This window comes from Homarus americanus, unplaced genomic scaffold (genome assembly GCF_018991925.1).
Source record: "Homarus americanus isolate GMGI-L3 unplaced genomic scaffold, GMGI_Hamer_2.0 scaffold40248, whole genome shotgun sequence".
Taxonomy (NCBI): domain Eukaryota; kingdom Metazoa; phylum Arthropoda; class Malacostraca; order Decapoda; family Nephropidae; genus Homarus; species Homarus americanus.
The window spans coordinates 3,335,191-3,362,008 of NW_024712526.1; the positions used below are offsets into that span (position 1 = coordinate 3,335,191).

The window sequence follows — 26,818 nt, forward strand, 5'->3', positions numbered from 1 at the left end:
CAACAACTCCTTACACCACCTCATTACACCATCTGTCACCTCAACAACTCCTTACACCACCTCATTACACCATCTGTCACCTCAACAACTCCTTACACCACCTCATTATACCATCTGTCACCTCAACAACTCCTTACACCACCTTATTGCACCACCTGTCACCTCAACAACTCCTTACAACTACCTCATTATACCATCTGTCACCCTCAACAACTCCTTACACCACCTCATTACACCCCATCTGTCATCACCCTACAACTCCTTACACCACCTTATTACACCATCTGTCACCTCAACAACTCCTTACACCACCCTCATTACACCATCTGTCACCCCAACAACTCCTTACACCACCCTCATTACACCATCTGTCACCTCAACAACTCCTTACACCACCATTACACCATCTGCTCACCCCCAACAACCTTACACCACCTCATTATACCATCTGTCACCAACAACCTCTTACACCACCCTCATTATAACATCTGTCACCCTCAACAACTCCTTACACCACCTTATTGCAACTACCTGAGACCCCTTTCAAATATCTTATTTATTGAGCTTATTTTTATTTACTCGCCGTCCCCTATGGTATTATGAACCCCTCTCTCTCCCTCCTTCCCTCTCCTTTTCTCTCATCTTCCCTTATTCCCCTTCTCCCCTTCCCCCTCCCCCTCCTCCTGACTCCCTCATTCCTCTCATCCCTCCCTCCTCCCTCCTTCCCTTCCTTCCTTCCTTCCTTCTTCCTTCCTTCCCTCTTCCTCTTCCCCTTCCCCATCCCTCTGTCCTTTTCCCTATCTTCTCCCTCCTCCTCCCTCTCTCTCCCCCTCCCTCCCTCCCTCCCTCTCAGCCCTTCTCCCTCCCTCTCTCTCCCCTCCCTCCCACTCTATAACAACCCCTCTTCTCATGACTGTTTGTGTTACAACATAAGAGAGAGGAAGTTTTCTCTATGACTCAACGCAACAGTTACATACATATTTCACAAACCTGAAATATTTGGAAAATCTATATTACGAGCCTGAAATAGTGCCGTGTTGTATCTACAGAATGGATGACGTCACTGAATATCCCTAAACGGCTGGATGACGTCACTGAATATCCAGGGCTCCCATAACGCAAAACCTTGAATTCCCCAAAGTAACGTGAAAATTTCCCGAGAATGAAAAATATTTCTTAAAAAAAAATTCTCATAAATATTATTTTATTATTATTATTATTATTATTATTATTATTATTATTATTATTATTATTATGCATTATATTAGTTTTTTGTATAAACCTTTATGCATAAAAACTCTCTCTCTCTCTCTCTCTCTCTCTGATACACGCACTAGAAGGCAGTAAATTTCTTATAATGTTGAACTGTACTGCTTAAGATAAATGGCTCAAATGAAGCCTTAAACCTTTCTTATGAAAAAAAAAACAATCTTTTGTAATAAGTATTTAATTCACTAACCACTGTTAAACTTTGTAGTCTTTGGAATAATAAGCGTAGGTCCTTTAATAATAATCATATTTCCCGCAATTTCCCACAAAATTGCCATTTCCCTAACCTAGATTTTCCCTAAATCCACCCAAATTTCCCGATCTAGGAACATTTTCCCAAAAGTGGGAGCTCTGTAAATATCCCTAAGTCTATGGATGACGTCACGGAAAAATCCTAAGCCTCTGGATGACGTCACTGAATATCCCTAAGCCGCTGAATGATGTCACTGAATAATTTACAGCACATTCACAATAAACCGAAAAAGTATATATAAAATTAAATTAACTGTTTATGGTAGATATTTCAAGTTTCATCTGGAATTAAGTGAAGATAAGACACCCAAGCTTATCACCTGATGATTAGGTTAGGTTAGGTTAGGTTAAGGTACCAGGAGGTTATTATTTTTAGTTTATTCACTTATTTTATTTTTATTTTTATTTTTTAATACGGGTATTAGCCCATCCGGGCACAGGTCACTAACACACATCAGGGCCTGGGGGGCGAAAATATTATTATAATAATAATAATAATAATAATAATAATAATAATAATAATAATAATAATAATAATAATAATATAATAAAAATTATACTAAAAATAAAAATACAATAATAATAATAATAAATAAATAAAAAAATAAAAAAATATATCAAGAGTGAGAAACGATATACAGTATATATGTTGTGTTGAGACCCTGTAATTGTGTGTAAATGAGGCAGAAAGTCAGATGAGCAACCTGGGACTTGGTCACAATTTTTGTGATGCCATATGGCAGCAGGGTCTACCATTAGACAACACATTATGCTTCCAATATCTTCCCAGGCGGTAGGACCTCCCTGTTTGACATGTTAGGTTAGGTTAGGTTAGGTTAAGGTACCGTTAGGTTAGGTTAGGTTAGGTTAGGTTAAGGTACCGTTAGGGTGTTTAGTCATCAGGAGAGAAAAAATGGGTTGCCTGATCGTGTTCCCATACCAGTAACTCTAAAATGATCAGAATATATCAAAACCAATTTATGTTTAAGAGCCATTTACTTAATTAAATACATAGATACCGGTATTAATACACACAAATATATTTGAATACATACAATTAAAATAAAATAAAATAAAATAAAAATGTGTGTGTAGTGTATATGTGTGCGTGTGAGTATGTGTTTATGTGGAGAGCCCTGTGGTGCAATGGTCAGCATGCTCTCCTCGCAAGCGAGCGGACCCGGGTTTGATTCCCGGGCAGGGTGAAACTATGGGCAAGTTTAATTATGTAATTTTCCTCTGTCTACGCAGCAGTAATTGGGGACCTGGATGTTAATCGATTTGCGGATCGTATTCCGGGGTAATGGTTAGCCATTGCAGTTGGTGAGTTGTCCGGTCTTCTCGGACACTGGGTCATGCAGCTTGTTAACTCAGGGTGTGGTTGTTGTGTTGGCGACAGCTTCTACACCTCAAACAAATTCACGCCTAGGTGGCCCTTGGGCCGGCCATCCTCGTTACACGAGGGGCAACCATTATTATTATTATTATTATGTATGTGTGTTCATGTATGTATGATTGTATATGTGAGCGTGTGTGTATGCGCGCGCGTCTATGTAACTGAGAGACGGGCAAATATTTCACAAGAATTAAAGTTATCTCTGAGCCATAAAGTTCCTGATATCAGAGAACGAGAGCGAGTAAGACCTTCTGTATAGACCATAAGACACGAGAGAGAGAGAGAGAGAGAGAGAGAGAGAGAGAGAGAGAGAGAGAGAGAGAGAGAGAGAGAGAGAGAGAGAGAGAGAGAGAGAGAGAGAGAGAGAGAGAGAGAGAGCACACACCGTGACAAAACTTCCTGCAGTCATACGTTTAAATAACTGAGACACACACACACACACACACACACACACACACACACACACACACACACACACACACACACACACACACACACACACACACACACTGTGACTGTATATCGCCTGCAGCACCAGCTGGCGAATTGATCCAGAACAACGACAAAACAAACGAAACAGCACTAGGGAAGCAGGTATAAAGGAGGGGAAGAGGTGAAATGTGGATAAACGGAGGGTAAAAGGATGAAGTGGTACGTATAGAGTGCGAAGAGGAGGGTTGGATAAAGGGGAGGGAGAGAAGAAATATGGATAAATGAGGGGGAAACGAAAACAGTGGAGAGAGAGAGAGAGAGAGAGAGAGAGAGAGAGGTGGACGAGTGGATGTTGTAAAAAAATTGGATAAATGTGAAGAAATGAATAAAAGTGCGTAAGGGAAAAGGAGAAGAGAACACGTAACGAAAGAAGAGAGTAAAGAAGAGTGAGTAAAACAAAAAAAGAGGAGAATTAAAGGAGGTAGGGTGAGAAGTGGTGGTGGAGGAGGAGGAGAACGAATAAATAAGACAAACAGATGGAGAATAAAGAAGAAGAGAGAGAGAGAGAGAGAATTGGTGATAACTTGCTCTGATTCTCGGTTCATGAGGAAGGAAGGAAGGAAGGAAGGAAGGAAGGAAGGAAGGAAGGAAAGTAAAGAATAAAAGAAAGTGACAAGAGGAAAACTGAAAAAACCCAAAAGGGAAAAGAAGGAAAACAAAAAGATAACTAGAAGAAGGAAAAGATAATAGACAAATGAACAAAATAACGAAAAAGAGGGAGAGAGAGAGAGAGAGAGAGAGGTGAAGAATGACAGGGGAAGGGGACAATGGATAACCGGAAAAGTAATAGAGAAGAGAAGGGTAAAAGTTGATAAAAATGGTACTAAATTTCAGAAGAGGGAGGAAGGGAAGGTAATAAATGAGAGGGATAGAAGGAGAGCAAAGAGGCGATCGATGGTAGGAGGGAAAGGAAGAGTGGGGGGAGAGAGAGAGAGAGAGAGAGAGAGAGAGAGAGAGAGAGAGAGAGAGAGAGAGAGAGAGAGAGAGAGAGAGAGAGAATACAAACCTTTACTGAATCTTGGATCAGTAAGGAAGAGGAGGAGGGGGCGATGAAAAGAAGGCGATAAGGAACACTGGATAACAGATAATAATGAGGAATGATAAAGAAGGTCTTATAGTTAACAAAAGCCAGGAACATAACTTTTTTTTAATATCAATTCTGACCTTAACCTATGACCTCCTTAACCCCTCCCCTCCCATCACAACCTAACCTAACCTAATCTTTATCCAACCCCTACCCTCTCCCCCCTAACCCCTCCCCTTCCCCTATAACCTAGCCTCTTCCCTCCCATAACCAAAACCTAACCTAACCTAACCTTTATCCAACCCCTCCCCTCTCCCCCCTAACTTAACCCCTCTCCCTAACCTAACCTTTTACCTAAACCCCCTCCTCCCATAACCAAAACCTAACCTAACCTCTCACACCATAACCCAACCCTCTGATCTCCCTCACAACCAAAACCTAACCTAACCTAACCTTAACCTAACCTAACATAACCTAACCTAACGTGAAATGTAACGTAAACTCCAACCTAACCTAACCTAACCTAACCCCCCAACTTACCACCAGCTCCGAAAAGGCAGTTGTCCAGTTACATTTTTATTCACCAAGTTTGAACAATGTAGCTCCTTCCGCTGTCGAGAGATGTAGTAAAGTTGTATATCTGCATACATACATATATACATACATATATACATACATATATACATACATATATACATACAAACAGACATTACAGAAGGATTAAATGAAAACCCGCTGCAGTCATGACCTTTTGAAGTAACAGCTGGAGGGGTTAATCAGGTTAAAATAGTCTCACACACACACACACACACACACACACACACACACACACACACACTGCTCACCATGACCTTTGAACTCTTAACCATCACCACAAGACTAGCAGGTATAAGGGTTTGTCCTGGTAAATGTGCACAGGAGCATTGAGATTATATCACATTAAGGATTAGCCTTTAAGCTTATTTCACCTTAAGATTAACCATCCTAACGTTAATCTTTCCTGACCTAACCTAACCTAATCTAACCTAACCTAACCTAACCTAACCTGACCTAACCTAACCATCCTAACGTTAATATTTCCTGACCTAACCTAACCATCCTAACGTTAATCTTTCCTGACCTGACCTGACCTGACCTAACCTAACCTAACCTAACCTAACCATCCTAACGTTAATCTTTCCTGACCTAACCTAACCATCCTAACGTTAATATTTCCTGACATGATCTAACCATCCTAACGTTAATATTTCCTGACATGATCTAACCATCCTAACGTTAATATTTCCTGACATGATCTAACCATCCTAACGTTAATATTTCCTGACCTAACCTAACCATCCTAACGTTAATCTTTCCTGACCTAACCTAACCATCCTAACGTTAATATTTCCTGACATGATCTAACCTAACCTAAACTAACCTAACCTGACCTGACCTAACCTAGCCTAATCTAACCTAATCTAGCCTACTCTACCCTGATCTTACTACCCAAACGTTAACCTAAATTAGCATAACGTAAACTCAAACTACCCTAACCTAACCAAAGCTCACCTAACATAACCCGTACCCCACCAGAGAGCGTTAGGGTGTTTAATCATTAGGTGAAATAAGGTGGGGGTGTCTAATCGTCAGGTGGCCCGAGCATTTCACCTATTCCGTTCACTATTCTACGAACTTATGCTTCACATTTACATACTGTAGTTCATGGCTAGTGGTAGAGATTCTCGGAAAAGTGAGGGAGGGAGAGAGGGAGGGGAGGGGGGAGGGAAGGAGAGAGGACGGATAGGAGAAAGGGAGAAGAGGGGTGGAGGGAGGGAGGGAGGGGTGGAGAAAGGGAGAGAAGGGAGGGAGGGAGAGAGGGAAGGGAAGAGGGAGGGAGGGAAAAGTGATAAATGAGAGGGGGAAGAGAGAATGTGGAGAGAAAGGTCGACATGAATGTAAACACAGATATATGACGCTGTAAATCAGAGGGGCGCGCGGAAGAGAGGGTATAGGAGAGAGGCTGATAAAAGTGTAATTGTGGGAAGAGAGAGAGAGAGAGAGATAAAACAGGCCACAAGTCCATCACTGCCGCGTCATATACGAAACAGGAAATCCGGAAGAGTCATAATAATAAAACCGAGAGAATGGAAATACGACCGAAATTACGAAAGGAGGAAATAACGAAGTGGGTAATAATGACGGTGGTGATGAGAGGCGAAAGAGAAGATACGAAGGACGGAGAGAAAACAGAGAGAGAAAGAGAGGAATGAGGATAGACGCGATACAACAAAAGACATACTATTTGATTAACGATGTAAACAACAACACGCGGAAGGGGAAAAATATATAGAAATTCTAAAAAAGGAAATAGGGAGACAAAGAGATAATACACGAGACAGAACGAAGGAAATAGGAGAACAGACGATAATAATATGGTTCGAAAGAGGAAATACATATAAAAGTAAAGAGTAGAATATGTAGAAAACACAACAGGAACAGGAAATGCCAAGTGGGGAGGTGGGGTGGACATTATCAATACATAACCTAAGGACGAGGTGTCGAATCCCAGCGGACAGGGCCTTCATCACCCACTTCCAGCACTCTTATCAGCTCAGATCGACCGTACTGTAATCAACCTCCACCTGGCGGTATACACGACATAATAATAATAATGGTTGCCCCTCTTGTAACGAGGAAGGCCGGCCCAAGGGCCACTTAGGCGTGAATTTGTTTAAGGTGGAGAAGTTGTCGCCAACACAACAACCACACCCCAAGTTAACGAGCTGCATGACCCAGTGTCCGAGAAGACCGGACAACTCACCAACTGCACTGGCTAACCATTACCCCGGAATACGATCCGCAAATCGATTAACATCCAGGTCCCCAATTACTGCTGCGAAGACAGAGGAAAATGACATAATTAAACTTGCCCGTAGTTTCAACCTGCCCGGGGAACGAACCCGGGTCCACTCGCTTGCGAGGCGAGAATGCTGAACATTACACCACAGGTCACACACTCACCGCCTTGGACAATACCGTTGACAGAGAGAGAGACAAAGAGAGAGAGAGAGAGAGAGAGAGAGAGAGAGAGAGAGAGAGAGAGAGAGAGAGAGAGAGAGAGAGAGAGTATACCAAGTGATCGTATTTAATAAAGGTAAGAGTCTCTAAGAGTTAATTATGATGCCAATTTCGGTGTCAATTTTTATCTCTTAGGTAAAGTCAAGGTCTCTATCGGTGCGTCCTGACACCTCCATATTCACAGTCTCAGCACAATTTCGGCGCCATCTTGACAGTCATTCATTGAACTACCCCTTAATCTAGCCAGTTAGGTGTGCCCTGACATCCCCAGTTACCAGGAAAATTAATCGCATAGTAGCTTCAGGAGAATGGCGGACAGTCTTTACCTCATGATACCTGACAGTTAGTGGGGCCGTAAACTGGTTAGTTATGTAAGTGACGTGTGTGTGTGTGTGTGTGTGTGTGTGTGTGTGTGTGTGTGTGTGTGTGTGTGTGTGTGTGTGTGTGCGTGAGCCAGTTATATATTTCACTGAAAAATTAAAATATTCAGTGTGAGAGAGAGAGAGAGAGAGAGAGAGAGAGAGAGAGAGAGACCACAATATTACCCCACCATATCCCTGTACTGAGCCAGGTAGCGTGTGGAGGGCCCAACAAGGCACCATTTATATCACCAAGATAATTCAATACAGCAGTAGAGGGAGGAGGAGGAGGAGGAACAGGAACAGGAAGGAGTAGGAGGATGCATGTGGTGAGGAAGGAGGAGGAGGAGGCATGTGGTGAGGGGAAGGAGGAGGAGGAGGCATGTGGTGAGGGGAAGGAGGAGAGGAGGCATGTGGGAGAGGAAGGAGGAGGAGGGGAGGCATGTGTGAGAGGAAGGAGTAGGAGGCATATGGTGAGAGGGAAGGAGGAGGGAGGCATGTGGTGAGAGGAAGAAGGAGTAGGCATGTGGTGAGAGGAAGGAGGAGGAGGCATGTGGTGGTGAGAGGAAGGAGGAGGAGGCATGTGGTGAGAGGAGGAAGAGGATGCATGGTGAGAGGAGGAAGAGGAGGCATGTGGTGAGGGAAGGAGGAGGAGGCATGGTGAGAGGAAGAAGGAGGAGGAGGCATGTGGTGAGAGGAAGGAGGAGGAGGCATGTGGTGAGAGGAAGGAGGAGGAGGCATGTGGTGTGGGAGGAAGGAAGGAGGAGGAGGCATGTGGTGAGAGGAGGGAAGAGGATGCATGTGGTGAGAGGAGGAGGAGGAGGCATGTGGTGAGAGGAAGGAGGAGGAGGAGGCATGTGGTGAGAGGAAGGAGGAGGAGGCATGTGGTGAGAGGAGGATGACGGGGAGAAGTGTTCAATTACCTCATGTACAGTGCAGTAAGCCCCATCACTCCACCTCTTAGTCAATAATTACTACATAATGGCTTATATTATGTACTGTTGTTGGTAGGTCCGAGTGCTTAACGAAAGTGATGTCTGTACACCACCATATCCTAACACCACTTTAAGAACATTATGCTTGTTGAGTGCCGAATAATACTGTTATCTGGTTGGCTTCTAGAAACATTATGCGTGTTGAGTGGCATTTAATAATGTTCTGCGGTTTACTTCCGTTTAGTTATAGTGTGAAATATATCTCGTTTGAATAAAAATAATACTTATTAGCTATTTCACTCGTGCAAAATATTTAAAGGAAGTAAATAATAGACTGAATCGTTACTAGATTACTACGGTACAAAACTAATATTATTCTTCGTCAGTGGTACAGTCAACCGAGGATCCAGCGAGCCCACCTCCTGTAGGTCTCGCACTCGCAATTTTACCTGGCAAATTCTACAAGATACTTAATAATTTGTAGGTGTAGTGTAGTGTCACGGGTTTATTACAATGGGGAAAATATTACTGTTTATTGGTCCCTACATGTGTCTTAATATATTATCACAGGAGTCCTCGCATTGTGAAGGGCTACAGGGACTCCAGAAGGTGTGAGAAGGTCCCTGGGGATTCTAAGTGACGAGAGGAGATTCAGAGCGGCTCCCGAAGCCGTGGGAAGCTCAACTGGGACTATGTGTAGGAATATTAAGGACATCTTAGTGAGATATGGGAAGATCCAGCAAGACGGTGGAGGTGAGGGAAGGACCAATTGGAACCTCTGGAGGAACTCTGGAGGGGTGGGAAGAACCAATAGGAACTCTGGAGGTGTGAGAAGAACCAATAAGAACTCTGGAGGTGTGGGGAGGACCAATAGGAACTCTGGAGGGGTGGAAAGGACCAATAGGAACTCTGGAGGTGTGGGAAGAACCAATAAGAACTCTGGAGGCGTGGGAAGGACCAATAGAAACTCTGGAGGTGTGGGAAGAACCAATAAGAAATCTGGAGGGGTGGGAAGGGCCAATAGGAACTCTGGAGGTGTGGGAAGACCAATAGGGAACTTGAGGTGTGTGGGAAGAACCAATAAGAAATCTGTAGGGGTGGAAAGGGCCAATAGGAACTCTGGAGGTGTGGGATCCAATAAGAACTCTGGAGGTGTGCTGACCAATAGGAACTCTGGAGGTGGGAAAGACCAAGGAACTCTGGAGGTGTGGGAAGGGCCAATAGGAACTCTGGAGGTGTGGAAAAGGCCAATAGGAACTCTAGAGGTGTGGAAAAGGCCAAAATGAACTCTGGAGGTGTGGGAAGGGCCAATAGGAACTCTGGAGGTGTGGGAAGGGCCAATAGGAACTCTGGAGGTGTGGGAAGGGTCAATAGGAACTCTAGAGGTGTGGAAAAGGCCAAAATGAACTCTGGAGGTGTGGGGAGAACCAATAAGAACTCTAGAGGTGTGGGAAGGACCAATATGGCCCATAAAGACAAGGCGGACTCTGGGATTTGGGGAAGACATCAACCTAGGAATAACTAAGAAGGTGCAGTAAGGCATTGAAAGGGTCCTTCAAGAATCAGAAGGGTGTAAGAAATTCCAGGGTAGGGATAATTGTCATTGGAAGGTTCAAGGAAGGTGGGGGTGGCGTGGGAAGGTTTCAGGGGACCGGGCGTCTGGTGTCTATTACGAGTGTTTGCACAACTTAGTGAGGTGTTGGTGGTTAACAGACCGAGGTGTGTTGGGTAGCACCGCCTTGACCACCACCACTACCTTCACCAACACCAACACCCTCACCACCACCACCACCTTCACCCCTACCATTACCTCCACCTCCTCCACCCCTACCACCACTTTCACCTCACCCCCACCTCCTTCAATCCCATTACCACCACCTCCACCACCACCTTCACCCCCACCACCACCACCTTCACCCCCTACCATTACCTCCACCTCCTTCCACCCCTACCACCACTCTCTAATTCCCACCCCCACCTCCTCTCAATCCCATTACCACCACCTCCACCACCACCTTCACCCCCACCACCACCACCACACCTTCACCACCACCTTACACCATCACTTCCAACACCCACTTTCACCGCCACCTCCACCACTATCACCCCTACCTCTGCCCCCACCTTCACCCCCACCTCACCACCACCTCCACCATCACCTTCATCCCCTCCACCACCACCACCTTCACCAACACCACTACCACCATCATCACCACCACCCCACAACAATTAACTTAATGCCTTGTGATTAAATGAACCAACGTTTGCGCTTTGACTATTACTGTTACGTGTGTGAGGCAGTGTTTACATCATGTCTCTCTCCTAATAGCGGTTCTCACTCTCCATCTCCACTCTCCTTTCTCTTTCACCCTCCCTACCTCTCCCTCTCACCCTCCCTACCTCCCTCTCACCCTCCCTACCTCCCTCCCTCCTTCACCCTCCCCTACCTCCCTCTCCTCATCACCCCCTATATCCCTGATACCTCACTCTCAGTCCTCTCACCTTCTCGCCCTCTTTTCCCACCTTCGTCTGCCTCTCATCCTTCTTCTTCCCTCCCACCGTCCTCAACCCCTCTTTTCCTCCCTCCCTCTCTCACCTCAACCCTCTATTCCCTCCTCCATCCCAGTCTCCCTCCATCAACCTCCCCCATCCAAGTCCCCCATCAACCCTCTCCCTCCAACACACCCCACTCCTTCCCTTCTCTCAACCTCAACCTCACCCTTCCATCCCTCCTCCCCAGTTTCCCTCCTCCCTCTCACCCTCAAAACCTCTCCCTTCCCCCTACCATCCCAGCCCACCCCCTCTCCCCTCCCAAACGATGCATCCACTTTTTACTTTGGGCTTTATTGAGTGTTGAGAAAACTGGGGTGGCCATAACCAGTGTTTTAGTGGGCTATCAACCCGCCATGAAGACCCGCTGCTGTCTACCATCACCAACCAATATTCACTTTTCTCTTTTCTCTTTATCAACTGCTGACAATATTGCGTTTCTTTTAGTACCCCCAAAGTGGCTCGAGTATTAGGGTATCTGGTACTCATGGTGGGTCAAAATGTACTCTCTGCCAATACCAATAACCACACATAGACCCTAAAATATTCAGTCCTACTCAATATCAACAATTCCCCTTGTTATGGAGGTACACAGGACGTAGATAAAACAGGTGGTAGGGGATAATTACTTAACTAACGTAAAAAACCGTACATGTTAACTGTGAATCTTATTGGTATGGGTAATACTTGACTTTGGTATCGACAACAGCTATAAATATTCACTTTACCGTCTTCTTAAACAGTTACAGATATCACTTACCATTGTCTTCAACTTACACATATTCATTTCTCGTTTTCTACAACTGCTCGAGTTTTTCCATGGTCTTAAGTGATCAGATTAAGTCAACATGTCCTTCCCTTCTTCGTTTTGTATATTTTTCTTCTTAACTCGGGGTAATTAAATTGTCCAACACCATTTATTCAGTAAGTCGTCAAGCGCCCTCCTTCCCACCCTCACCCTCACATAACACTTACCCACCCACCCTCACCCTCTCCTGCCCAGCCTCACCTCCTTACTCTCTCAACCCACCTTCACCCTCCCCTCTCACCACCCCACCTTCATCCTCCCCTCGCAGCCAACAGCAGTGTGCATCAAGGGGGAATGGCACAAGTTAAATATACGGCCAAGTGCAGAAGTTATCCCTTTAATATCATCTATAAATTCCTTAAGTTTCATTCGACTCCTAAAGTTACTTTCCATGAGAAAGGGACAGGACTCACACAGGCTCCTGAGGCGAATAACTGAATATTCCTCGTAAGCGAAGACGTCAGGATGGAACTGATTCTGTTTTAACTTATTGTACCGTACAAACAAATATATATCCTAAGTTAACATTAAAAAAGAAGTGCTACTCTGCCTTAACGAGACATGTTCACTTAGTACCAGCTGGAGAGAATAGAATTAAAACGGGGGAATGTCTTTTATATTATTCTCTACCAAGTTAAAAGTAGAGTGACAACGTGATTCAGATGTAAATTTGTGATATATAATTTTTTTTCTACAGTTTAAGTTAATTAGATTAATGTTAACATCTTCACCTACGACGGACACACACATTTCCCAAGGGTCTCTGAGAATCCCGCCCCACATTAGTTGTCTTAGAGTTTGAAACTTCGGGGGAGAATTTTTCCTTCACTCCTGGTGGTGGCGTCTCTCTCATCCCTCTGGTGTCCCCCAACCTGTGACCACAATTCTTATTCTCCCTTCCTGTCTTCTCTTCTCTTCTTGTATTCTCTTCGTCTTTATTTTCTTCTTTTTCAAAATACTGAACAGCCATATATTATAAAAAGTAGATCTTCCTCTCCTCGTTATTATTATTATTATTATTATTATTATTATTATTATTATTATTATTATTATTATTATTATTCTACTTATTTTTTTATCTTCCTTCTAAAACTAGTTGCACGTATAATGAACATCTCAAACTTATATAAGTCACAAGACACCAGTAAGTTGCTTTCACCATCAACTTCACTGAACCAATAATTAGAATCACAGGTTATGAGAGACTTATTTATATTTTAACGTTTGTATCATCGGTGGACCGCAAGTTGTACCCGTGATAGTAACGATCAACAGGTAGCGGCTCCTTGTACGGCGAGTGACGTTTACAATCTGGCTAAAAAAAAAAAAAAGTTTTATGAAATTTATTAACGGCTGGAGTCACCATAACGTGAAGAAAAGTGTGAAAAAAACCCACAATGGCAGAGGAAATACTTACAGCAAACAGTATTATTTTACCACGCCAGATACGTGGAGTCTTCAGTACAATAATTAAACAAGATAATTTATCACTTGCTTGGAAATCGGCAAATCTTACCCCTGCCCCATAGGTCCTCCCTCTGTTTGGGTAAAACCTTGGGTAATTCCTGTAACATGCGCCCAAGGAACCCCAAGTCCACCCAGCTGCTGACGTGTACCTAACTTTACAGCTGAGGTGAAGGCAGGCGAGTACACAGGCGGGAACACTGCCTCCTTGTGTACCCAAAGTTCAGTATGCAGCGCACTGTATCCCCACTGTCCCAAAGAGGTCGACAGGCCTGTAGTAGCCACTCTCACAGGACTGGTCACACGTGATTCATTATTATCAGTAAACAAGTGAGCCGGGGCGAGGACCTGACGAGGATAGTGGGTCATCATTGGCAACCTTACATCACTGACCCATGATAACCTATGTACCGCGGACGTTGGTGCATGCCTTTTTTCTTAATATTCTCAAAAACTGTATTTTTCTGTCATTAATGTATTGAACTACTTGTGTGAAGTATTTGCGTTTCGTTTTCTTTCCTTCCCTGGAGCTACACTACAGGGTCCACTGAGCTAACACACACTATGATTAATTATCACATAAATGCTTTCTCTCACTTGATATTTATCATTATGATTAATGATAATAACAAGAATGTAAATATTAACAGCAGCAACAACAACAATAATAATAACAAAAAGAAAAACAACAACAACACCAAAAATAATAATAATAATAATAATAATAATAATAATAATAATAATAATAATAATAATAATAATAATAATACCCCAGTGGCTATACAGGAGACACCTTCAAACACATACCTTCTACACCAGTTCTTGCCTTTACACAGTTCCTGGAATACTTCACGTCTCTCCTCACAAACCCTCAAAATTAACACGGAACAACAACTCTTTAATATGTTACGGCGAATACCTGGAATGTCGCAAGCAATCCCTTTATACTACTACTACTACTGCTACTACTACTACTACTACTACTACTACTACTACTACTACTACCACTAATAATAATAATAATAATAATAATAATAATAATAATCACGTTCAGATCCAACATTCAGTAATATAAACCCGGGGTCGACGATATCTAATCCAATTGAAATATCAACGAAAATGCTTTCTTTAAATATAATGATAAGGCAGAAAAAATATCTAACCTGTGTAATCTAAGAAAGTAAGTAACCTCTGATGACACACACACACACAGGGCCTCGAAACTAACGGTATATTAACCAACCCCCTCCCACACACACAAGCCTTTTATTGCTATTGTGCAGAGAGCCTAGGTTTTACTAGCATACTGTAGATTAGGCTAGGGCATTATTATTATATTTTTAAGTAGTAGTAGTAGAAGTAGCAGTAGTAGTAGTAGTAGCAGCCCAGAAGTTATGTCACAGCCTGGATGAGATGTCGACTGTCCTTCTCTCCTTCGGTCGGCTTTGCTCTGCCCTCAGGGAACGAGAGCTTCTGCCCCTACCCGTCAACTGCTGCAGATATCAGACTATGAGGCTACAGTCACTGAATGCCGCATCGATCTGCGGCTCAACTAATTTAACACAGATAGGAAAGTTGCTATGTATTAGGATATTTAATATTAAGGTAAATAAATAAATGGTGGCGAAGGTGTGGCTGTGGGGAGGCTGGAGGCCACGTTTAAAAAAAAGTAGTAGTAGTAGTAGTAGTGGTAGTAGTAGTAGTAGTAGTAACCACCCAAGTGTGCGGCCACCAAAGAAATGATTCGGGAGATGACTCGCCTCATAACCGAGTACACTCAGGACTGTTTCCTTGCCCCTTTAGTTCTTCAAATACTGGCAATAATACCACATCTATTCTGTCAGAGGACACACACAGGGACTAGGCACAAAGAAAATGTGGCAGCATTGAAGAGAAGATTGACAATGTGGCAGAATGGGGCCCTTATGTGAAGCAAGAACACTGCAGGAGAGACTAAAATTTATAGGAGACGGAAAGCAAAACACCGATGACGTTGTAAGAAAGTTTGGCAACAAAATGCGTGTGGGAAAAGTGTCTATGGCAATAAGATCTCTCACAGAGGAATCCTCCGGTGGTGTTCTGCCAACAAACAGAGAGACATTAAAACAACTAAAGGAAAAACATCTCCCTGCAAGTGAAGAGGAAGGCATCAGGTTCCAGGTGACTATATCCCACCAAATGCTGTCCTGTTCGAGAAAATAACAGGAGGGATGGTGTGGAAAAAGGCACTGAAAACTCGGGGAGGGGCTGGCCCTTCAGGCCTGGATGCAAACGGCTGGAGAGTCATCCTCAGCACTAACAAGTTTGGCCCCGTAGCAAGTGATCTCTGCACTGCCATTGCCGCCCTTGCAAGAAAGCTAGCAACCTGGTGCTGCTAACACCTCCATGCTCTGACGGCCTGCCGCCTCAGTCCCCTGGATAATAATCTAGGATGTAGGCCTATAGGGGTGGGGGAAGTGCTGAGGCGGATCATCGGAAAATGCATAATGGAGGTGGTAAAGGATGATGTCAGAGCAGCGGCAGGGAACCTGCAAGTTTGTGCTGGCCACCAGGCTGGTGGGGAGGCGGCCATTCACGCCACGAGAAAGATATTTGAGCAGCGTGATTGTGAGGCCGTTCTCCTAGTGGATGCTTCAAACGCATTCAACATACTTAACCGCAAGGCCGCACTGCACAACATCAAGATCAAGTGTCCAAGCTTTGCAATGTATGTTGAAAACATCTATAGGAATCCATCAGACCTCTATAGAGTAAACAACAAGGCTCTAAGAGGGGATACCATCATACAGTAAACTGAGGGAACAACGTAGGGGGACCCTTTTGCAATGGCAATGTACGCAATAGGTCTATCAGTGCTCCAACACACAATAAAATTTGAAACAACCGAGGTCAAGCAAGTGGCATATGCTGATGACCTTACAGAAGCAGGAAAAGTGGAGGACATCAAAAAGTGGTGGGACCTGATAACATCACGAGGTCCACAAATAGGGTACCACCCAAACGCCAGCAAGTCCTTCCTCATTGTGAAGCCAGAACATAATGAACGGGCAATGGAGGTGTTCGGTGTAAGTGAGGACAAATTAACAAAGGATGGCCAAAGACACATAGGCGCAGTAATCGGCACGACGGACTTCAAGACCGAGTACGTAACAGGAAAGGTGAATGAGTGGGTTAGGGAAATCCAAGCCCTGTCTGATATTGCTAACACAGAGCCACATGCACTACCACCGAGACTGGGAGGAATGGGATTGACCAATCCAGAGGAGTTTGCTGCCACAGAACATCAAAACTCAGTTAAGCTCACGGCAACCCTCACTGACCACATAATAGCTCTGAACGAAACAGGTGAGGTGGATACCAGTGAAGTAAACAAGATTCGAAGGTCCATTACGACAGAACGACCAAAGTGATAAGTTGCAGCAACTGAAGAAGCAAGTACCAGAGAATTTGAAGAAAAAAGGTAGCTATAGCGCAGGAGGTGGGCGCCTCGAACTGGTTAACTACGTTACCGAAAGGGCAAATGGTTTCAGTCTCAATAAGCAAGAATTTACAGATGCCATTGCTCTAAGTTACGGTAGGCCAGTAAAAGGTTTGCCCTCCCAATGCGTGTGTGGCTCTTCCTATGACGTCGATCACGCTATGGTGTGCAAGAAAGGGGGCTTCATATGCATGAGGCATGACGAAGTAAGGGATCTCACGGCAAATATGTTGAAGGAAATCTGTCGTGATGTCAGGGTAGAACTGACCCCCCTTCCATCGGACAGTGAGAATTTCCAACATAGGACTTCAAACACATCCAACGAAGCCCGTGTTGACATCAGTGCTCGTGGATTCTGGACGCGAAGACAGAGAGCCTTCTTCGACATCAGGATTTTTGATCCCATGGCCGCATGTCACCATAACTTAGCTCTCGATGCTGCACACAGGAGGAACGAGAACGACAAGATAAGGGAATATGGGGAGAGAATTCAGAACGTTGATCAAGGCAGCTTCACTCCTCTAGTGTTCACAACCTCTGGTGGGATGGGCCCAAGTGCAAGATGTTTCTACGCCAGACTCGCGGAGGTGATCTCCGAACAAAAGCAGCAGCCCAGAAGTTTCGTTACAGCCTGGATGAGATGTCGACTGTCTTTCTCTCTCCTTCGGTCTGCTTTGCTCTGCCTCAGGGGAACGAGAGCTTCTGCCCCAATTCCGACAACTGCTGCAGATATCGACTATGAGGCAACAGTCACTGAATGCCGCATAGATCTGCGGCTCAACTAATTTAACACAGATAGGATAGCTACATATGTATTAGGATATTTAATATTAAGGTAATTAAATGGTGGCGAAGGTGTGGCTATTGGGGAGGCTGGAGGCCACGTATTAAAAAAAAAAAAAAAGTAGTAGTAGTAGTAGTAGTATTGTTGTTGTTATCATTGCTATTATTATTCTTATTATTATTATTATTACATATTATCAAAGTATTAAAGGTTGTGTAAAGACTATATGTCCTATATTTATTTACAGTATTCTCACATGCCTTAAGATTCTGAGTGTAAATTTTATCAAACTGAATATCTATCTATCTATCTATCTATCTATCTATAAAAAATATAAATTCATAATATGATTACTAAAAGCAACACTGTAGAAATGATCCTTAATTATTATACTGATGAAGAACTAATTTTCACAAATTATTTCGTATAAAGCAATATGGTCAGCCATGTCACAATTCAACTGGCACTTCAAGGTGACGTTTATAACAAGAAATTGGTATTAATAAGCAGCTCCAGCGCCTTAAAACTATTTCTTTTCCTTTCTAACACGTTCTCTGTAAATACTGATTCAATTTTCCCAATAAAATAATTCGAAGTTAGAGAGAAAACAAATTCAACGCATTTACATTTTTTCTGTTCGTATTATTTTCTCTGCAATTTTATCCATAATTTATCGCCACGTGAGGGAACTGTTATAGTGTCCCCTAAAACCCAGTCACAAAAAATGGTCATCTTGGTTTCATGGGGTACTATGTTAAAACTCATTTGTAATGGTATTTTATCGCAACCGTAGTGGTGTACAATATGGTCCCATGTTTGCAGTGCCGGAAATGGAAAATTACTACACAAGATTCACTAACACGAAAAATTTATAAGTAAAAGAATGTTCAATGTAACTGGTCACAAAGACATTATATGCCACACAATTACTGTCAGCCCAACCTACAATAAACAGTAGCATCAATGGTTCAAACAATAATGTAAATCTAACGTTGCATGAATTATGACATTTCATATATATATATTTCCGCCATTGTGTGTCATATATACAGAGAGAGAGAGAGAGAGAGAGAGAGAGAGAGAGAGAGAGAGAGAGAGAGAGAGAGAGAGAGAGAGAGAGAGAGAGAGAGAGAGAGAGAGACGTGTGTTTGTACAGTACACGTCCCCTCCGGTGTACTGACTGTGAGGCCTAAATTACCTGTTATGATAGTCAGGTCAATAAACTCTCCTCATAACTTGACACATCTTCAACAAACAACCAGACATAACTTGCTTCTCTATATGCGACGGACAAAAACCAAGACACCCACCTATATCCCAACCTGACGTCCTTGTCTCTCTGTCTCCCCGCCAGGTGTTGCTGGTGACGGCGGCGGTGATGGTGCTGGCGGTGACGGGGGAGAACGAGGCCCCAGTCATCTGCTCCATGTGTGTCTTGACCTTCAGCCCTATGATGTCGACTGTACCACTACTGACATGAGGAAGGTGTGTGCTGGTGTGATAAGAGAGACATAATTATAGTGAGTCCTGGAATGATATATGATAAAATACTGTAATTATAGTGATTCATGCATATAGGAGCAATATATGAGTCCTGGAATGATATATGATAAAATACTGTAATTATAGTGATTCATGCTATTATAGGGGAGCTAATTATAGTGAGTCCTGGAATGATATATGATAAAATACTAATAGTGATTCATGCTATTATAGGGGAGCTAATTATAGTGAGTCCTGGAATGATAATGAAAAATGCTGTAATTCTAGTGAATCGTGGAATTATAGGAGAGATAATTATAATGAGTCCTGGAATGATATAGGAGATACTGTAATTATTGTGATTCATGGTACAGTATTACAGAAGAGATAATTACTAGGTGAGGCTTCGAATGATAGGAGGCTTAATTATAGTGAGTCGTGTGATGACGGAAGAAATAATGAATGCACAAGTCCTGGAATTACAGAAGTGGATGATAGAAGTGATAATTATACTGAGTCTTGGCAATTATAGGATATAAATATTAGGGGGTCCTGAATTATCAAATAAATAATAATTATATGACTCATGAATTATATTAGCACTAAATAACATGGCAGCTCTATAAATTAAATACAAAATAACTCTAGGGTTTCATCTATAATAAGACCCTTTGGAATTATAGACGGTATAATTACAAAGTTCCCAAAGCTCTAACTAAAAGTACACACTGAAATACCTTATCATAATACACAACACAGGACCTGTGCTAGATAGCCTAACTTAACTTAACCTGAGCTGACCTGAGCTCCCCCTCTCCCCAGATACCGGACATGAGCCGCGACAACTTCACCATCCCCTGGGAACTGGACTTCTCTAACAACCTCATACAGGAAGTGACACAGTTTCCTCTCCTTCCCAACATGGTGAATCTTATATTCAGGTAAAGTTCCTCTCTACTTAAGACGTGGCTGTGTGTGCCTGCAGGGATTCTCTAGCCCGTGCGTCTCTGTGTACAGTTGATGACAATATTCCCCGGACACTTGGAATTTTATCGTATTTTCTGTCGTTTCTCTGTAGTGTGTGTGTGTGTGTGTGTAATAATAAATACATACACACACACAATAATAATAATAATAACAATAACGGTTTATTGAAAGTTCTGCAGCCCGCTGAAAATATACCTTAGACAAAAGACTTATTACACACAAAGACATGGGTGGGTGGGTCGTTTAACAAAAGCTTTCATAACCGAAGGAAGGAACATGAATTGATCATACAAATTATTATAGTTTGCACCGGGTGGTGTGGTGTTCACGTGGTGCAGTAACTCGTCCTCGGGTGTTGATATGAAGGACCTCACGTCATGGAGACACCGGGTGGGTGGTGCCACAGTACCTCACTCTCTGCTAGGTGGTGTTGTGTTATCTCGTAGTCAGGTGTAAAGCCGGCTACCTGCAGTTCCCATGGTGAACTGATTAACACCGCCTGGTGAGAAGATGGTTGTCAGTTCCTTGGGGTGCTTATCTCACTGGTGAGTCACTGCTCTTGCTGATACTGTTTAGTGCTGAATTCACTGGCTTGAACACTGTTCAACACTGATCCCACTTCTTTCCGACACGAAATTGTCAGTTTTGATTATGTAGATATCCCTGTGGTGAGGATGGGTCGGGGAGCGGGACTTGAGGAATGGGCCGACATTGGCCAAGGGGGGCAGCTGAGCAGCGCCTGATAGATCTTGACCCTCCGGTGGTCAAGGATGTAGTGTGTGTGTGTGTGTGTGTGTTATTCTGACATAATAAGTGATGAAAGGAAGCGTTATTAGATATAAACCAAACATATATGTGACCCTGAAATAGATGCCAAATATTGCCCAAGTGTTCAGGGAATTTTGGCTACAACTATACACCTAATTAACTTTTATATATACCTACATATCAATAATTATCTATTATCATTCTGTAATTCGTCTCAATAAATATAAAAGCTTTATTGTTGTGTATATATATGTATATATATATATATATATATATATATATATATATATATATATATATATATATATATATATATATATATATATATATATACTGATAACCTGAGGAAAAGAAGAAAACACGAAGTTCCCCACAAGCGCATTTTATAAAGTTCCTTGCAAGGAATGTAATATGTTTTACTTAGGCCAGACAGGTAAAGATCTTGCAACTAGAATTAAGCAACACAAATACAGTGTTAGGACAGGCCAGGAATCCAATGCTCTGTTTGTTCATTTGAGGGATAACAAGCATTGCATTGACTGGGATAATGCCTCCTCAATATTACCATGTAAGTCAATTGACAGTAGGAACATTATAGAATCTAGTCTTATTAAACATACCGAAGCATTCAACATGAATTTGAGTAACGGCATGTACAAGCTGGACAATTTTGTAATTAAGAAGATTTGTGATCAGGTGAGAAGGCCGGGTCACTTGACCATCTGACCTGACCACCAACCGTTGTGTGCTATTTAAAGATTAGTAGGGTCATTACCTAATACCTGACCATTGTGGACCTGGTCTCACCCTCCTCTGTATATATACACCTTGTTTTGTACTCCTCTTTAGTCTGTACTCACCCCTGAAGATGTGAATTACACGAAAGCGCTTGGGAACTTCGTGTTTTCTTCTTTCCTTGTGGTTATCAGCATATATATATATATATATATATATATATATATATATATATATATATATATATATATATATATATATATATAAAAAAATATATATATATATGTAGCAACTATATATATATATATATATATATGTATATATATATATATATATATATGCAAGTAAATCACTGTAAAATTGCGCGTGATCTAGGTATACAGCGTAGCACAGTAACCACCAGGAAAAGAAAAAACACTAAATGTTTAATACCACCGGTGATTAAATAAGCATATATATATATATATATATATATATATATATATATATATATATATATATATATATATATATATATATATATATATATATATATATATATATATATATATATATATATATATATATATATATACAGTATATATAATTTATATATGTTACGTGTATCAAATTATAGGAAAAATCTAGTATAATCCTGTGTCATTATGATTTGTCTCATCATCAATGTTATGTGAGTTGTACTTGTAATTTTAATACGTATAAGGAGTTTTAATAAGGTTGGTTTAGATACAGTGAGTCACCTGGCTTAGATATACAGTAATAATCACCTGGCTCAGTTACAGTAATAATTACTTGGCTCAACTTAGTGGTATACTATAAACATAATTAAACCCGAACAAATATAAACCAATTTTAAACCAAGACTCAGACACACTATCATCATTCATCACCACCAAAATACTCCAGATAAACAGACACTTCCTCTCTTGCAATCCTACCTCTAAACACTCGATCGTTCCCTAGAAATTTACAAGCCAACATTTGTAACCTCAAGTAGGGCAGTAAAGGAGTATTTGATTATGGTAAGTTGAGTGCTTGGGTTCATGGTCGCTTTATCGGGCGATTAAAGGGATACAGATAGCTTAAAGGAAAAGATATTAAGGAGGAAAAATGTGACCAGCAGTTAAGCTCTCTCTCTCTCTCTCTCTTTGGGGGTGGGGGGGAGGGGGGATTTATGGCGCTATTACTGAAGAGATAAATGGCTCCACGACACAACCTGGAAAGTATTAGATCTGGGTGGTGGCGCATACTACTGTGGTTGTTGGTGTTCTTATTGTTATTTTTATTTTAGTTTTGTTACTATTGTTAGTGTTAACATTATCATTATTATTTTATTACTAAAGTTATATTATTATTATCATTATTATTATTATTAATAGTATTACCATATGATCAGAGAGAGAGAGAGAGAGAGAGAGAGAGAGAGAGAGAGAGAGAGAGAGAGAGAGAGAGAGAGAGAGAGAGAGAGAGAGAGAGAGAGAGAGAGAGAGAGAGAGCTCACCTCTCCTTACCATCACCTACAGGAGGAACAACATCAACAAGCTGTCAGACGAGGCCTTCAAGAACCTACCTGACCTAAAGATCCTCATCCTCCAGAACAACAACTTGACGGTTGACAGCCTAAACGAGAACGTCTTTAAAGGTAAGTGTGTCACCCTCCACCCTCTGTGTAACACTTGTCCTGACCTACACTATGTAACACTTGTCCTGACCTACACTATGTAACACTTGTCTTGACCTACACTATGTAACACTTGTCTTGACCTACACTATGTAACACTGGTCTTGACCTACACTATGTAACACTTGTCTTGACCTACACTATGTAACACTTGTCTTGACCTACACTATGTAACACTTGTCTTGACCTACACTATGTAACACTTGTCCTGACCTACACTATGTAACACTTGTCTTGACCTACACTATATAACACTTGTCTTGACCTACACTATGTAACACTTGTCCTGACCTACACTATGTAACACTTGTCTTGACCTACACTATGTAACACTTGTCTTGACTCTCATACTATATAACACTCTTGTCCTGATTCCAGCACTATGTAACACTTGTAAAGCGGACTTCACTCATGTAACACTGTCCTGGGACCTCCATACTCTTATGTAACACTCTTGTCTTGGACTTGCCACTATGTAACACTTGTCTTGACCTCTGCTAATTATGTAACACTTGTCTTGGACCTACACTATGTAACACTTGTCTTGACCCCACACTATGTAACACGGTCTTGGAACTGCTACTTAAAAATACTTGTCTTGGACTCACACTATGTAACACTTGTCTTGGACTTCCACACTATGTAACAACACTTGTCTGGACCCCACACTATGCAACACTTGTCTTGACCTACACTATGTAACACTTGTCTTGACCTACACTATGTAACACTTGTCTTGACCTACACTATGTAACACTTGTCTTGACCTACACTATGTAACACTTGTCTTGACCTACACTATGTAACACTTGTCCTGACCTACACTATGTAACACTTGTCTTGACCTACACTATGTAACACTTGTCTTGACCTACACTTTGTAACACTTGTCTTGACCTACACTATGTAACAGCTGTCTATTCCTGAAAATAATCTATTAAACTGTCTATTGCTGAGAAAAATACATTCGAACCTGTCTATTGAGGTTCTAATAGACTCGGTATAGATTGTAACTGACACAATGTCTATTACGGGTTACATTATCGTGTTTTTATAAGAAATACTTGACATAAAATCCGAGATATAGATTTCAGTACATTTATCGATTTTCTTTAAAGATTTATTACCAGAGATAGATAAAGGAAGTAACAGACAGACAGACAGACAGACAGACAGACAGACAGACAGACAGACAGGCAGACAGTAACGACAGAGACAAATCATCAAAATTATGCCATAAGCAAATTTATTTTACAGATTTTTAAGCAGAGACAATAAAGACAAGCAGATAGACACAGACAGACAGACAGACAGACAGACAGACAGACAGTAACGACAAGCAGATAGACACAGAGAGACAGACAGACAGACAGACAGACAGACAGAGACAATAAAGACAAGCAGATAGACACAGAGAGAGAGACAGACAGACAGACAGACAGACGAACAGAGACAATAAAGGGAGCAAGCGAATGAGCACAGACAGACAGACAGACAGAGACAATAAGGCAGCAGATGAAACACGAACAGACAGACAGCAGACAGACAGACAGACAGAGACAATAAAGACAAACGGAGGATAGACACAGAGAGAGACAGACAGACAGACAGACAGAGACAATAAAGACAGCAGATGAGCCTGCAAGAGAGGCAGACGAAGACAGACAACAGGTGAACAGAGACAATAAAAAGACAAGCAGATAGACACAGAAGAGACAGACGAACCAAGGCGGGCAAGATGACAGTAACGACAAGAGACAATAAAGACAGAAAAGCAGATGGAGCACAGAGAGAGGGAACAGACAGACAGACCCAGGCAGACGAACCCAGACAGACAGACAGACAGACAGACAGTAACGACAAGCAGATAGACACAGAGAGACAGACAGACAGACAGACAGACAGACAGAGACAATAAAGACAAGCAGATAGACACAGAGAGAGAGACAGACAGACAGACAGACAGATAGACAGACAAACGACACCTCCAAAAATCTCATCATCCTTTCCACTTCAAACAATGCTCAGGGAAATACAACGACAGCTTCCTCGAGCCTCTAGCCCTGGAGGAGTTGGACCTAAGCTATAACCAGATCAGTAGCTTCAAGAGCCACACCCTGAAGCACCTGCCCTACCTGAAGCGGCTCTTCCTCTCCCACAACCCCATTACGGACATCTCCTGGGCCATGGGAGCTGCCATCAACGAGCTACACAACCTGAGGGAGCTCGACCTCTCCCAGACGGGGTTAAACCGACTACCAAACCACTTCTTGACCGATCTCAGGTGAGGTGATGAGAGAGAGAGAGAGAGAGAGAGAGAGAGAGAGAGAGAGAGAGAGAGAGAGAGAGAATACAGTGGTTGGTTCCTGGTAAGACACTCCTATAAGGATACTGGACTTGGAGAGGGCAGGGGAGGGGAGGGTGAAGTATGAATGAAATACAATATTATAAGTTTCTCAGTTCCCTCATGTATATAGGAACCTACAGCCACTTTGGTTAGGATAAAATATAAGTCATTAAGGTCTCCCCCGTCAAGATTCCCCACGTACACGAACCTTCAGACATTAACGTTTGGGAAATAATTAATTAGGTTGGTCATGTCAGTTTCTCCATGTAACGTGAATCTATGAAGACTGACAGAAGGAAGAGTTATATTTCTCTAATTAGGTTCCCCACGTACAGTACAGAGAGACTTGTTACTGTACGTTCCCTTCCCCCACGTACAGTTTCACCAAGTTTCCTTCCCCAACGTACAGTTTCACCAAATTTCCTTCCCCCACGTACAGTTTCATCAAGTTTGCTTCCCCCCACGTACAGTTTCACCAAGTTTCCTTCCCCCACGTACAGTTTCACCAAGTTTCCTTCCCCCACGTACAGTTTCACCAAGTTTCCTTCCCCCACGTACAGTTTCACCAAGTTCGCTTCCACGTACAGTTTCACCCAAGTTTCTTCCCCATGTTTCACCAAGCTTCCTCTTCCCCACGTACATACAGTTCTTTTCCTTCACCAAGTTTCCTTCCCCCACGTACAGTTTCACCAAGTTTCCTTCCCCCACGTACAGTTTCACCAAGTTTCCTTCCCCCACGTACAGTTTCATCAAGTTCGCTTCCCCCTCGTACAGGAACCTGCAGGTACTGACACTGGCGGAGAACCGGTTCACGACGGTGCCCTCGGAGATCAACTACGCTCGTAACCTCGTCCACCTCAACCTGAACGCCAACCCCATCGTGGTTAGTACTGAGCTGTGTTGTTGTTGTTGTTGTGTAGTTATCACTTGATGTTGTTGTTGTTGTT

At 42.4% G+C, this 26,818-nt stretch overlaps 2 protein-coding genes across 2 annotated transcripts in view; one reads left to right on the forward strand and one right to left on the reverse strand.

Moving 5' to 3' along the window:
* LOC121860945 (leucine-rich repeat neuronal protein 1-like) overlaps positions 1-26,818 on the forward strand; it is a 79,760-nt gene that overhangs the window by 43,547 nt on the left and 9,395 nt on the right. The window contains exons 2-6 of the mRNA XM_042358345.1: positions 19,226-19,356; positions 20,176-20,294; positions 23,367-23,485; positions 25,553-25,808; positions 26,646-26,754. Of these exons, the coding sequence (XP_042214279.1) occupies positions 19,348-19,356; positions 20,176-20,294; positions 23,367-23,485; positions 25,553-25,808; positions 26,646-26,754 (612 nt within the window). The 5' untranslated portion in view covers positions 19,226-19,347. The remainder of the gene's footprint in view (positions 1-19,225; positions 19,357-20,175; positions 20,295-23,366; positions 23,486-25,552; positions 25,809-26,645; positions 26,755-26,818) is intronic.
* On the reverse strand, positions 9,341-10,294 carry LOC121863432 (nuclear pore complex-interacting protein family member B12-like). The gene has a single exon (XM_042362095.1). The coding sequence runs from the start codon at positions 10,292-10,294 to the stop codon at positions 9,341-9,343; it is 954 nt and encodes a 317-aa protein (XP_042218029.1).